Here is a 13596-nt window from a genome sequence, read left to right as displayed (position 1 = left end):
AAATAGTATATTCCTACCTTAATACTTATACAGGGTGTCCCATCAGGGTGCTCGAAAACGAACCAAGATATCAAAAAAAGTAAAGGGACAAAAAGTTGTATTTTTAATCGCATAATTAAAAAAACATGACACCTAAGAAAAAGCAGTGACGTCTCATATGTTTACTTATTAATATCAACAGGAGTGAGTCCCTGGACGCCGCTGGGATAGATAAAATAAATCAAATTTCGTCAGAAGACGTCTACGGTTTTTATAAACAAACGTATAAAAATGTTTATTATTAAGTACTAAAAATTATTCGATTTTTTTCATACAGTTGCTTTGATATAAAAATTAATAGCGCACTCTTATCTGACGTTATAGTCACTACTCTTCCTTTTATTTTAAAAATAATTTTATATGCCTTAATGCGGACTCCAAGGAGACCGCAATAAAAAGGATTATAGTGGACCAAGCTAGGCTCCAAATCCCGGGTCCGAATCGATCTTACCAGGATAATATGCCCGTATGGAGCAGCTATACCTGGATTGTCTTGGCAATTGCTCTTAACTTGCATTCAGATAAAGTTTTGATTTTTACACATAGTTTTGTATTTATAAATGCATAATTAAAAATATCAAAAATTTTTCAGTTTTTTTTTTGTGAAATACGGTTTTTACAATCGTTACTTTTCAAATAAGAACAAGATGCAACAGTTTGTAGAAAAACGTCATTTATTCATAAAATTTCATTAATAGAGTTAACATAATAACCAGAATATAAATATAATGTATAAAGTTGAATGATATGTACAGTGCATGAGGCACCGCGGAAACGTGCACGTGCATATTATATGCTCTGCGACCGTCGCATCGATGCCCAGCAGATCATAAAGTACCGGTAATAAGAGTATCGTATACCTGCATTTCATTTCCAAAGTCTATGCAAACACGCGGCTACCGTACCTTTAGGAAGCCATTTGTTTTTATTGAGGTGTAGTAAGAACGATTAGGACCCGAAGTTTTGGGTCCACTATATAATCCTTTTTATTGCAATTTCCTTTTGAAACATGTTGAATGAAAAAAATAAAATAAACAGTGTACCTTGAACATAAATATTCCTTACTTTTTGAAAAATATATTATATAAAGTTTTCTATAAGTGCTCGCTTTCTATAATTTAATGTGCATTTCAACGCCAACTTAAATTTCTAGTCACACTTACTTTTGTGAGATAGCATGTTTTTACTTAAAGATCTGAACTAGCATGTTTTCCAAGCTTCATTTGAGGTAGCATGTTTTCCAAGTACAATATTAGATAGCATGTTTTCCAAGTCAAATTTGAGATATAGTAGAACCGATTTAAGATTGCCATTACGTCACGCGTGTGTCATAATATCAAAGACAGTCGTTGCGAGCGTGTTTTCATTATTAGACGCGCTAAAAAGAGATACAATGATGGTATAAATGTCTTCATAGTCTCAATCTATCACAGACAGCCGTTCCAACATTTTATGTGTATTAGCGTGAAAGAAAATAGAGGACGTTTGTTGGGTAGTAATTTTAGACTATAGTTTGACTAGCGCATTTAAAAACGAAACTGGCACTCAGATTAAAAATCTGACAGTTGTTTTGATCGCGTCTGAGTACTAACTGTTATATATATTTTCTGAGCGTTGAAATATCGTTTTTTTTTTTGGCATATTTTCATATCCAGTAACACCAGTATTAAAATTTGTCAGAAATCCAGATTTGGGAATTGTCAAGACGACATTTCAATTATATGAAAACAGTGATTAATTTGACTAGGATTTTTCGTCTTAGTTCATACGAATATTGCTTGTGACGCAATGGAAAAGATACAGCGGTTTTAGTATAGCATGTTTTCGTAGTAACACGTCGATTTATGTTCTCACGACCGTTTTTATACATCTTATGAACTCATGAACGCTCATGAACTCTGCCACGGGATAGACAATCATCACCATAAACTTGGTTCCTCAATTGAAACGTTTCGGTAAAAGTTTTACCAAGTTTATAACAAAACTTAATATTAGCTCGATGTTCGATGCTCATTTTTATACCAATGACACAAACATACTGTCACTTCAAACGCAATAACTCCGCTTCAATTCGGTCAAATGTCATGAAATTTTGACAGTATATCAGGGATTCTCCTAGTTGTCAATAGATGGCTTCACTACAAGTACTTATTTTTGAAAAGTCCTGTTTACTTTGGAACGCAGTTTGTACTAAGAAAATACTATTTTTTATGAACTGTATCTTTGTAAGAAGGCATTTTAGAATAAAGGTTTATTTGAGCGAATATTTTGTTTTGACGAGAAGTTTCGGTCACATTTTATACATCTAATTATGACTCATCTTGTATTAGCTGTCAACATAAACTTTTGTAGAAAATTTGACTTCTCTTTATTCGGACAGAAAACATGTACAGAGAAAATAAATCCGCTTGTTGCAGGTATTCTACAGGACCGCCATGGCCATCCTGATACTCTTCCACAAGAGCTCCTCCTCGTCATCCTCCGAATGGCTGGCGGAGATCCAGAAGAACGGCGTAGACAGCGCCCTCAACAAGTTCTGCAAGGAGATGCCCGTGACGCCCCAAAAACTGTTGAAGGCCGCTTTCGGGATCAGAGGTCTGAGCTCCTCTTACATTTCCCGCGTTTTCCTCAAGACTGAGATGCTCCTCAAAAGCAGGCACGTGATTAACGGGTCCAGGCAGCTGGTGAGGTCCAGGTCCAGCGAGAACCTGCCCAACAGCCAAAGTCAAAACAACATCCAGATGGTATCGCACACTCTCACGATAAGAGAGGTAAGCCTCTTTCTATATTCCGTTACCATTTTGAATTATTTTCTTCGATTTAAAAAAATGCGGTCAAATTGCGAATAAGTTGCAGATCGGTTCACAGAATATTGGTAGGTGGAGCTTGTGTGATGATTGAGCAGTGCAGCAAACGTTCATAAAATTAAAAAAGCTTTTAATCCCTATCTAATGAATTAAAACATAAATACCTGTTTCACAAAAATGTACACTTATAGCAACTAAGCAGCTGTCACCATTTGTTCCAATATGATGACACTCCTGTCCTTTACGGAAAAAAATACAGTAAACAAAATGTATTAAACTCTTCCCATATGAACAACGAGCTATTCTTCAGTTTGGCTTATTGTTAGTGATAATTTCAATTTCAGATGTATTTTTATTCTGTTGAGACGTTTTCATATATGTATTGCAACGATTTGGTATTTTTGTGTACTGTTTTCTTTTTTCATAAAAGAGGGAAGAATTGGGCAAAATCCTATTGCAACAAACAGTCAATTTTGATTGGTTTCTAGTCAAAACAAAAACCGCCCGTTTGTATTTCATGAACGAGTTCATTTTATTTATAAGCAGATCAGTTTAATTTGAAACAAGGTGATTTGATTTGCAAAATGGTAAATTTGATTTGTAAAAGGTTGAATTTCATTTGCAAAGGGTAGATTTGATTGTAGGGTGGGGATTTCTTCGCGGTGGTGTGGACACAATAAAGTTACATCTGATACAAAATGCGATCTCTTGAATATAAAATTTGATCTCTGTCACCGATTTATTGAAGACTTACTCCATACCAAGTTACAGGGGATCCGGTCTGTTTAGAACATACTGTAGACATTTTAAAGAAAGCTTACAGTAACACAGCACGTTAATTACAGTAATATCTTTAATTCATCTGTTTAATATGGGATGAAGAATCGTTTGTGTTTCACCCAACCTTGACTTAAAGTGGCAATGAACTTTTGGCTATACTCGACTGGTTTTTTTTAATGAGGTGTTATTAGTCTATTTTTAATAATAAACAAAGAGTATTGCACTAATTACAAGTGAAAGTATGCAACTTATTCGTAATACTTGATTCCATTTTTAATCAACATTACATCGAAATATCAAATATAACACGGTGATAGGTTTTTTATTGTTTTTGTGCATTTTGTTTTATTTTTTTTTTGTTAGATATTTTTGTGCTTTTTCCTTATTTTAACGTAAATTTTATGCTTGACTAAATCGGTGAATGGTTTTTGCCTTTTGTACATATTTTGTTCTTGTTTTTATTTATTTTTGTATATTAGTTTTTTCCGTACAATACTTTGTAGAGTAATAATTTTGTTTAACCACATTAATTTAATTATTTTACCGTTCAATTAGATTTTTTATACGCTCTTTTGTTTAAAAAAATATCTAGTTGTGCGTATAAAATTATCTAATCAGTTATAATGTCAGTCAACCTCTGTACCCCTCAAATAATATTCAAATCATTTGTATTACAGTTACAATTTGTAAACTAATAGTAATAAAAGTATTCAAAAGACAAAATGACATTTTGTCATTTAGTAATAATAAAAATCTTAACCCAACACAAAGTTTTAGAAAATATTATTTCTATGAAAAGTCTACAGTTTGTTAATTTGGTCCTCCAGACCGGATTTAAGCCGTTCATACCGTAAAAAAACGAGAATTAACCGATATAGTTATAAATTTAGTAGGTTAATTGGAAATTAATTCGTTATGGTTTCAAACATTTCATAGAATTAATTTAAAAATAACAATTCATTCACTACCTTAACTCGCCAAAAACTTGTTATAGTATGAATACCCCTATTGTTCGGAATTTATTTGCTTTCTTCAAATTAATTCTAATTAGCCGTAAAGAGACATTTTTTAATTAATATAACACGGTTTAATGCTGGAACGTATACGAAAAAAGTAACTTAAGGTTTTTTTATTACCTGCAATGTAGGTATCATTTAAAATTTCAATTTCAAACATTCAAAAGACAAGTTAAAATTATTTTGTATTAATAAGGTGTAACAATTTTTTTAAATATATCCCGTATCCATTCCCAGGAATTTAGATGGACATTGCGGTAAAAAATAGGAAAAGCGCGAAAATAAATATGAGTGATTTATTAGAAACAAACGTTTTGCTTATAAAAATAGCTGCTATTATAAATTTTTATCTTTGGCAGCGTATTCTAAATATAGGTGCATATTTATACATACATATATATTTTTTCTTTTGAACTGACTATAGAAGAATTTATATGTATAAATTGCTTTAAACTATGGTTGGGTACAGGGGTTGCAAGCCTACGAAAAAAAAATCACAGCAATCAGTTACAGATTTTTTTTGTAAGCTTATTTTTTAAGTGTTCATTTTCGTTAAGTTACATACTGGTGTAGAGACACATTCGTTTACATTTCAGAGAATGTCCGAAGAGATGTACAATGAAATGGTATTGTATTAGTTTTTATAAATGAGAATGTATAATGTTTTATGTCTTGTGTTATAATCATTACGCTATAGCTTTTGACAGTGATCTTAGCTGGAAGAAAAATAGTTTTTGATTTTAAAATGCTATAATGGAGATATTCGTTTCAAACTACTTACCATGTGGGTGAATGATTATAAATACTTTACAATTAGTTAAAAATGATTAGCCCTGAAGATGAATACAAAAATAGTTTATTTATAACCTTGTTAAATATAAAAATCAGTTGATCTTAATATATCAATTTAGTGTTTTTAATTAAGTTGTAACGGGAATGCAGTTAAAAATAACAATCAGGTTGTTATTATGATTAAGTAGAATACAACAAATAAGTACCTAACTGTTTTTCGTTTAGTTTAATTAGCCACATTTATAATTCCAAAATTTTCAGCTAACGGCGAAATCGTTAACTCATTTGATCAGTTGCCTATACTAATCATAGAAAGTAGATAGAGTATCTTTACAATGGAAAAATCTCACGATTCAGCAGTTCTGTGGCCCCTAAACTCTTCTGTCACAGCATACTTTACCAAATCTACAGATATTGTCGACGCTTTGTACGAGGATTGCCTTTTATATTTCGGGAATAGAGAAAAAAAAAAGAAATTAATCATCGTATATGGCTTTATTGTTTTTTAAAATATTCTCCATAAAGATCAATACACTTTAGCATGCGCTTGAACCAATTTTCGAAGCACTTTTTCCATTCGGATTAAGGTACCTCCAAAACATACATTTTGAACGCATCAACAACTTATTCAGGCGTCGAAAAACGTTATCCTCGTAATTTATTTTTGATGTACGGGAGTCATTGGGTGCCAAACCAGGGTTGTATAGTCTCTCCGATATCAATTGAAGAACCACGACGTTGACAGTATGTACCAGATTCGGTCGCTGACGCAGCAAGTCGGCATTGAAATATTTGAAAAACTTGTTCCCATATTCATTTAGCCATACCCATATACAGGTCTAATCGAATTAAAAGTGGAGGTGGTAGAAATGTATACGCCCAGTTGAAGAAACGAAACGTAATCTAACACAGCTGCATTGGGCAATAAATCTCAGCTGTTGACAAGTGTTTACAAATTGCCCAGCAGTGCAATGCAGCTATGAGGACTTTGGTATAATTCAGGTAATTTTAATTTTTTATAGGCACCTTCTATTGATGACTGAATTGATATTACAATTATTGTCAAAGAGAGAAATAATATTATCTGTTCATTCTGTATATTTATATTATAACTATACTGACGCATCATTCTCCACCAGCGAGCTCTCTCACACAACGGCTCAAACAAGAAACTTTTTGAGAACTGAAAAAGTCGAATTGATGAGTCATCCGCAGTATAGTCTTTCCGAAGTCAGTTGAACATGTAAAAAAACGCCTGACAATAAAATTTAATGAGTTTCATAGGCGTCCCTAAAAAAGTTTTCTGATGAAGGTAAAAAATTATAATAATTTGTATATAATGTGCAGAAAATTTCTGTTATATGTTCATTTGGCCAACAACATATTTTAATTATTTATGTCCTCAAACAATTTTATTATATTGATGGTAAATTTCGTTTTGTTCCGTTTCAAGAGGTCTCCAAAATGCCATGTTGTAGTAATATTATTTCTCCCTGTCGCCAATGTAATATCAATGATTAATAGAAGGTGCCTATAATAAATTAAAATTACCTGAATCACACCAAATTCTGCATTGCTGCACTGCACTGCTGGGCAATTTGTCGACCACTTGTCAACGGCTGAGATTTATTGCCCAGTAGCCCAATGCAACTGTATTTGTATTTCGTTTGCCCGCGCTCACATTCTTCAACTGGGCGTATACAATTCTACCACCTCCACGTTTAGTTCGATCAGACCTGTATATGGGTATGGCTAAATAAATAGGAGAACAAGTTTTTCAAATATTTCAATGCCGAGTTGCTCCGTCAGCGACCGAACCTGGTACATACTGTCATCCTCTTGATTCTTCAACTGACATCGGCCTATTTGTATAGGTAAATTACCACAAAATGGCGGACCTTCGTCAATATCCCCGTGAGTTTAAACATAATTTATTGCCTTGTATAAAAGTTTCCCGTGTCTGCCATGCGAAATCAAGGGAATATGGTGACAGAAACAAAAAGAGCCACACATAAGAAATTTTAATCGAAAAATTCAGAGAAGTTGAAGCTGTAACAAATAAAGAAACAATTATAAAAAATATTAATTTTTTCTTTCTTACAACATTTGACCAGAGTAGTACTTCGTCCATGGTCGATTCCGCGAAAACTGAGTAATTAAATACAGACTATCTGCACTGTGTGGACGCTCTTCATTTGCAATGTTTTCTTTTCGTTTTATGACTGCGCAGGTAAAACGTTGTGCAAAACTTAGTGTCTGGACCCGGCTTTAAATGTGTTTCGTGCGCGAACAACGTTTGTTGGATTTGGCTCATTTTAAAAGACTTACAGTCGATTGCTGTTCCCTTTCGAGCTCATACGCCATGATTCGTCACCTGTTACGATGTCATAGACGTGTTTTGAAACACTGCGATTGTATTTCTTTTGACCAATCGACACGAGCCCTTTTTTGAGCATTGTCAAATTCTGTGGGATCCAACGCGAACAAATTTTTTTTGGCAGTCAAATATTCATGAATGTATGCTGGTCCCACTAATGGCCAAGGATGCCTCAGTCTCACGATAAGTCACATGTTGATCATGCATTATCAGTTCATGGACAGCATTAATGTTTTCTGTTCTAATTCCATTTTTTAGCCGAAGTGAATTTTTCAAGTTACTGTAAACAGCACAAATAGCGCCTGTACATCAAAACGTTCTGAATAAGTATATACCGACAAAAAGTCGAACTAGAGAACTACGATAGAGACGTCGCTGTCGGTTGTCAGAAGGCAGCATCAGGATCGTCCATTTCCGAAATATAAAAAGCAACCCTCGTATACGAATTCTAAAATTTGTATTATCATTATCAGCACAGTTTTATACTGATATAGGTATACGAGTAGATTCTTTAGAGAGAGTAAGTGAAAAATATTGGTCATACTGGTTTGCTGATCATAATGATTTTGATTTGTTTATTTCCTTCTCAAATTTGTTCATTCATGTCGCCCTTTAGAAAATGGACATATATTTTGATACGCGTTTTATACGAATTCTAAAATTATAAAATATAAGAAAATAAAGAAAGAATATTGTTTTTCTTGTAGTCTACGTGAGAACATATCTTGTTTTAACATGAGGCGTGTATCTTGAAAACAGTTAGTTTAATGATATTACAATGATTATTTAGACGCTTTAGATTAGAGTGTATAATGTAGAAACAAATACTGATCATAGTATCCCAAAATTCTGCAAGATTTGAATTTTGCGCCATTTGAATGGTAAAATCATAGATCTAATAGTGTATGAATGGAGTCAATGCAGATTTTTTGTGCATTTTAACTATTCCAACATGAACAGCAAAAGCGGCAGCCATTTGCCTTAAGTCACGTGACCTAGAATGCCTATCGCACTACACTGATTTGAGAAGGGACTCTATTTCTTATTAGGAAATTGACACTTTTGGTAGTAACATAACAATTAAGTGTTAAAAATATATACTGTATTAGATCTAAGGTAAAATATTGCCAATAAAGAAAGAGCATCGTGATAGTTGGCATTTCAAGGTAATTATAAATGAAGCCCTACACGAAAGAACAACGCGTTTTTATTGTTGAACAATAGATTTGACACCTACCATACAACGTATGATCGAAATAGTGATTTAACTTCATCAACTATGAATAGATTAAGTGAAAAATTCAGGGAGACTGAATTAATTAGCAACTTTGAGAAGCTCTCTACAGCGTAATAGCACGAAAGATTTGCATTTTCAAGCTTACAAAGTTCAGTTGACTCAAGAATTAAACCTACTGACCACGAAGAGCGAAGAGGCTTATTTTCATTTTCTTTAATCGACAAAATTGTCTCATTTGGGGTTAATTGAAAAACAATTGTATCCATAATATGTCACTGTTTAATGGTTATTTAGAATGAAAAAACCGCGGCGTGCTATTAAATTAGAAGGTGGAAATTGGAGATAGGGGTGAAAATGCACCCCTTTCAGTTTTTCCCATAGAAATAGCTTATTTAAAAAAATTAAAAGGACAATTTTATGCAAAAAATCGTTAATAATCAATTTTAAAGAACGCAAAGAATAAGATTTTTTGATTTTTTTTACTTTTTTAATAAAATATTTTCGTAAAAACTTGAAAATTTAAGTACAATAAAGATTATTAATAATGTATATACAGTGTGTCCACGGATGGAGTTGACAAGAGGAGAAACTCTTGTTTTTGACTGTATCGAAAAATATCACTTTATAAAAAATTCTACCCCTTGAAAAAATGAGACTATCATACAAACATCTTAGATTAGATGTACAGGGTGCTCATAAATTAAAAAAACACGACAATACTCAAGAGAAAAGTACTATTATTTATTATTTTACACAACATTTTTATAGAACAAATCTGTTTATAACCTCAAATAATATCTTAATACAAATTTTAAAATCAAAATTTTTAAGGTGGGAAGTAGCTATACATATAGAGTAAAAGTCAGAAACTACACTGTATATTTTATGAATCAATAAAAAATGTACAATTTTTAATAAAAAAAACCTGTGTTTTCTATCAAAATTACTTCTTGCGTGAATTTTGGGACACCCTTTATTATCAGTATGGACCATTTGATGCAGAAATATGCTATATCCTTGCAATAGTAAACATTTCTCTTTCGGCGACTTCGTCGAAGGTAGTTTTTCTTTCAACTCTGTTTTGTCAATTCTCACTCAAATCTTGAAATTTCATTTAACATTGTGTTTATTTTCGTTTTAAAAGTGTGTAATTCTCTTTATGTCAGTCAGTCATTAGAAGATTTACGATTTGTTTGTCTGTAATCGATTCGGAGACACGTGAAATTTATTTATCTTATCTTCGTTTTTGAACATTGATAAACTATAGACATTTAGAAAACAAAACACATCTGTCCCCATTTTTCAAAGTGGCTGTACATTTCAGTTTTGAGGAAATTCATCTGCGATTGTAGTTGTATTAAATGAAATGATGCACAGTAAGCATTTTTTAAATATTTGCCAAAAATGTATTGAACCGGACATAATAATATATTAAAATATTTTAAATGTCATTTATTAACGTACAGCTTTTGAAAAAAAAATAATTCGGCACTCTGATGTCGTCGGGTAATGCGGTAGCCATCAATTCTGGCGGAATTTTTTAGGCCACTGAATATGTGCGGTTATTTTAGGCAGTGCTAAAAATATTTTGTAAACACGTCAATAACATTAAAATCTTTAATCTACAAGAAGCAATGTATGATTAGCGGTGGTTATTAAAAGTTATAGCTCCACTCCAGAGCCCCTGAAACGCTTTTATCATTTATGTTTCGATGATAAGTGGCGTTTTTTATTATTTATTCGTTTTATTTTTACTTCGAAATTACTTGCACGTGTTACTTCTTATACGTACGCGGGGTTTTATATTTTTTGTTTTATTTAAATTCGATATGCTGAATTCTTGATATTTGGATCAAGTTATACTAATAATAAATTAAACCATCACTGAAACATTTTCAAGTCGCGAATGTAAAATGAAACGAATAATAAGAAATATGTTTCAAACGAAAGTTGTTAAAGGAGTTAAAGAAATTAAGGTTGATAGTTTATTATTACAAATTTTTCAATATTAAAAAATTTAAGCTAAGGTCACTGTTTACATATTACATTTATAAATGTGTAATAACTCATACCATATACCTACCATGTCATTACTAAGCTATGAATTTACTAATTTACTATAATGCATTTTGGTTTTAAAAATATGACCTTAGACCCCATGTCATTGTCACCTCTGTCTATAAAAAGAACACATCCAATTCTAGTATCCAGGTTTCACTAGAATCTACTGTATATCCGCTATAGAGCTTTATGTGTAACCCTTTATTTATGACTTAAGACGGTCATTTCTGTTGTTTTGTTTAAATTTGTCAGGGTAAACGTCGGTGGTGTAGAAAAATAATTTTGAAAAGTATCGTATCGTCCACTTCTAAAGGCAAACATAAATTTGATTTTATGTTTACAAAATACAGGCCATTAAAAGAAACCATCATTTGTATATTGGTTGTAGTTATTTATTTATGGTTGTGTTTAGTAATTTTTTTCAGGTACGTACTGGGTATTTTGCAACCCAGAAAAGAAAAAGAAATGAAATTATTTATAGATTTTAAAAAATATCAGTGAAGGATTGATCCTATAAACTTGTTTTTGCCTATACTAGAATTATCTTGCATTAATAAAGTAAATAATGTAACACAGCACAAGTGAATGTTTTGAACACTTTTCAGCTTTCGTTTTTAATCAGTATGACAGTGACCTATTTCGTTAATCTACGTTGTCTACGAATCTGGAAATGGGAAAATATCATGGACTTTCTCAAATTTCCTTCGAACTTTTTCAAATTCCAGTTGCGTTGTCTCTAGTTACAAGGTGCTACCACTGACTGTCACGTCACTAAAAAGTTACATTCACTGCTACTAAATACTACTTTATGACATCCATCTGCATCACCTTGTCGTATGGTTGGCTGTCATGAAGAATTAGTTTATCTTATTAATATTCCCATTTCCATTTTTTCAGCCTTGTAGCTGTTTTACATTGGGAAATTATTCATGAATAAATTCTTTTCACACCCCTTTAACAGACGTATCCAACCATTATCATTTTCCTAAGGCCCACTTCTGCTGCGGGTCACTTCCGTTGGCAACCCTACTTGCAAGGTTAATAATTTCATTGCATTTGAATTAATATATACTTCTAATAACTTAGCTGAAAATTGTTTGTCGTTCTTAATTACTTCCTTATCGGGTCACTGACCCCAGTCGTAGATTGTTCACAAACTGTTTGAGATTTGCTTTTAAGTCTTTTTTGTACTTTTATCGAAACTTCATTCCTCACTAGTTTTTCGGAAACTTTGTAGCGACTAACAAATAAATAAACCGTAGTAATTTATATTATGCTGCCATACAGTTAGACCAACCAAAGCGTCCAACTTACATACGCACAAACGACAATGAAATGCACGACCAACGTCCTTCAGCAAAAAACTTGTTCACCGGTAGGCCAGACCGACAGGGCATTAGGGTGCCGCTAGACACGTATCGAATAAATTGATCGATGCGAAGCTTCATGTACATGTTATTATTGTTATTAGGTAAATAATATATATTCTTATAATGTAAAGAGTGCTGTTATGAGAAGGCAACGGTTGTGTCACTTTTTGTTTGAATATAAGGAAACCGGCCTACAGCCAACTCTGTATCACATTGCTGCCGCCGATTTCCCATATCTAATGGTCATTAATGGCCTTAATTTTTTCATACAATTCAATATCATTTCGTTCGTCTGTTTAACTATGTAAGCAAAAATGCTAATGTCAACTTTATTACCTACCTACATGCTGTCGAAAAATGGTATTAGGTTCCCAGTTTTCACTACCACAACAGTTAATTAGCAAATCACAATTCAGGGAACAGGGGGTTAAATTTACTTAAAAAAATATCATATATATCTATACTTTGAATTAAAAGTGGACGATACAATATCGTAACTATTTTTTATGTAAAAGTTATTAACTAGATAATTATGTGTTAGTATTCTGAACTGAATGTAAATTATAGACTAGACTTAATAGTGTTTACTTTCTTTAAACACACATTTCAATTCTAAACATAATGTTTTAATTACCGCTATTGAGACAACAATAGGATAATTGCAGTTAACCTTTCCGCTGATCATCGTTTCGATTAATGTTGTATGTTAGTTGCGACCCATCAGGCGCTCTCGGTTTGCAGTGGTTTTTTAAATGTTTTTATGTTGTTTGACGTTGTGTTTTATGTAGATCTGTGTTATTTTGTGTGTTTGGTTATTTTTTCCTGCTGCTAACAAAGGGAGCTCATTCACCAGGCCCTCGAACCCTCTCCATGGGTATCTACCCCATACAGAGTATCAACTCGTGTATCCTGGGCCAACAGGATGTAAGTTTAATGTGGCAGAAATATCCTTCCGTTGTTATACCTCTATTATAGCCGTCGGCGTTATGTTTAGTTTTTTCTTTGACTTATTTACGCCTGTTGCGTTTAATACACGAGAAAAACTAGATTCTTTCCGGGTTTATACCGTACAATATTTAATCAGCAGTTGTTTTCAGACAATGCAGGTTGTCTCTTC

The 13596-nt window shown here is 32.7% G+C and overlaps 1 protein-coding gene across 2 annotated transcripts in view; it reads left to right on the top strand.

Annotated features, from left to right (window-relative positions):
• The window catches only part of LOC108914357 (TBC1 domain family member 24), an 88989-nt gene that overhangs the window by 60743 nt on the left and 14650 nt on the right, over positions 1–13596 (top strand). For both annotated transcript variants that reach the window (XM_023455925.1, XM_018720167.1), the window contains exon 3: positions 2457–2810. In XM_023455925.1, coding sequence (XP_023311693.1) covers positions 2457–2810 — 354 coding nt within the window. The remainder of the gene's footprint in view (positions 1–2456; positions 2811–13596) is intronic.

Source organism: Anoplophora glabripennis, unplaced genomic scaffold (genome assembly GCF_000390285.2).
Source record: "Anoplophora glabripennis isolate ALB-LARVAE unplaced genomic scaffold, Agla_2.0 scaffold985, whole genome shotgun sequence".
Lineage (NCBI taxonomy): Eukaryota > Metazoa > Arthropoda > Insecta > Coleoptera > Cerambycidae > Anoplophora > Anoplophora glabripennis.
Note: the sequence above shows the minus strand (reverse complement) of the source record. Positions and strands in the feature narration are given on the sequence as shown.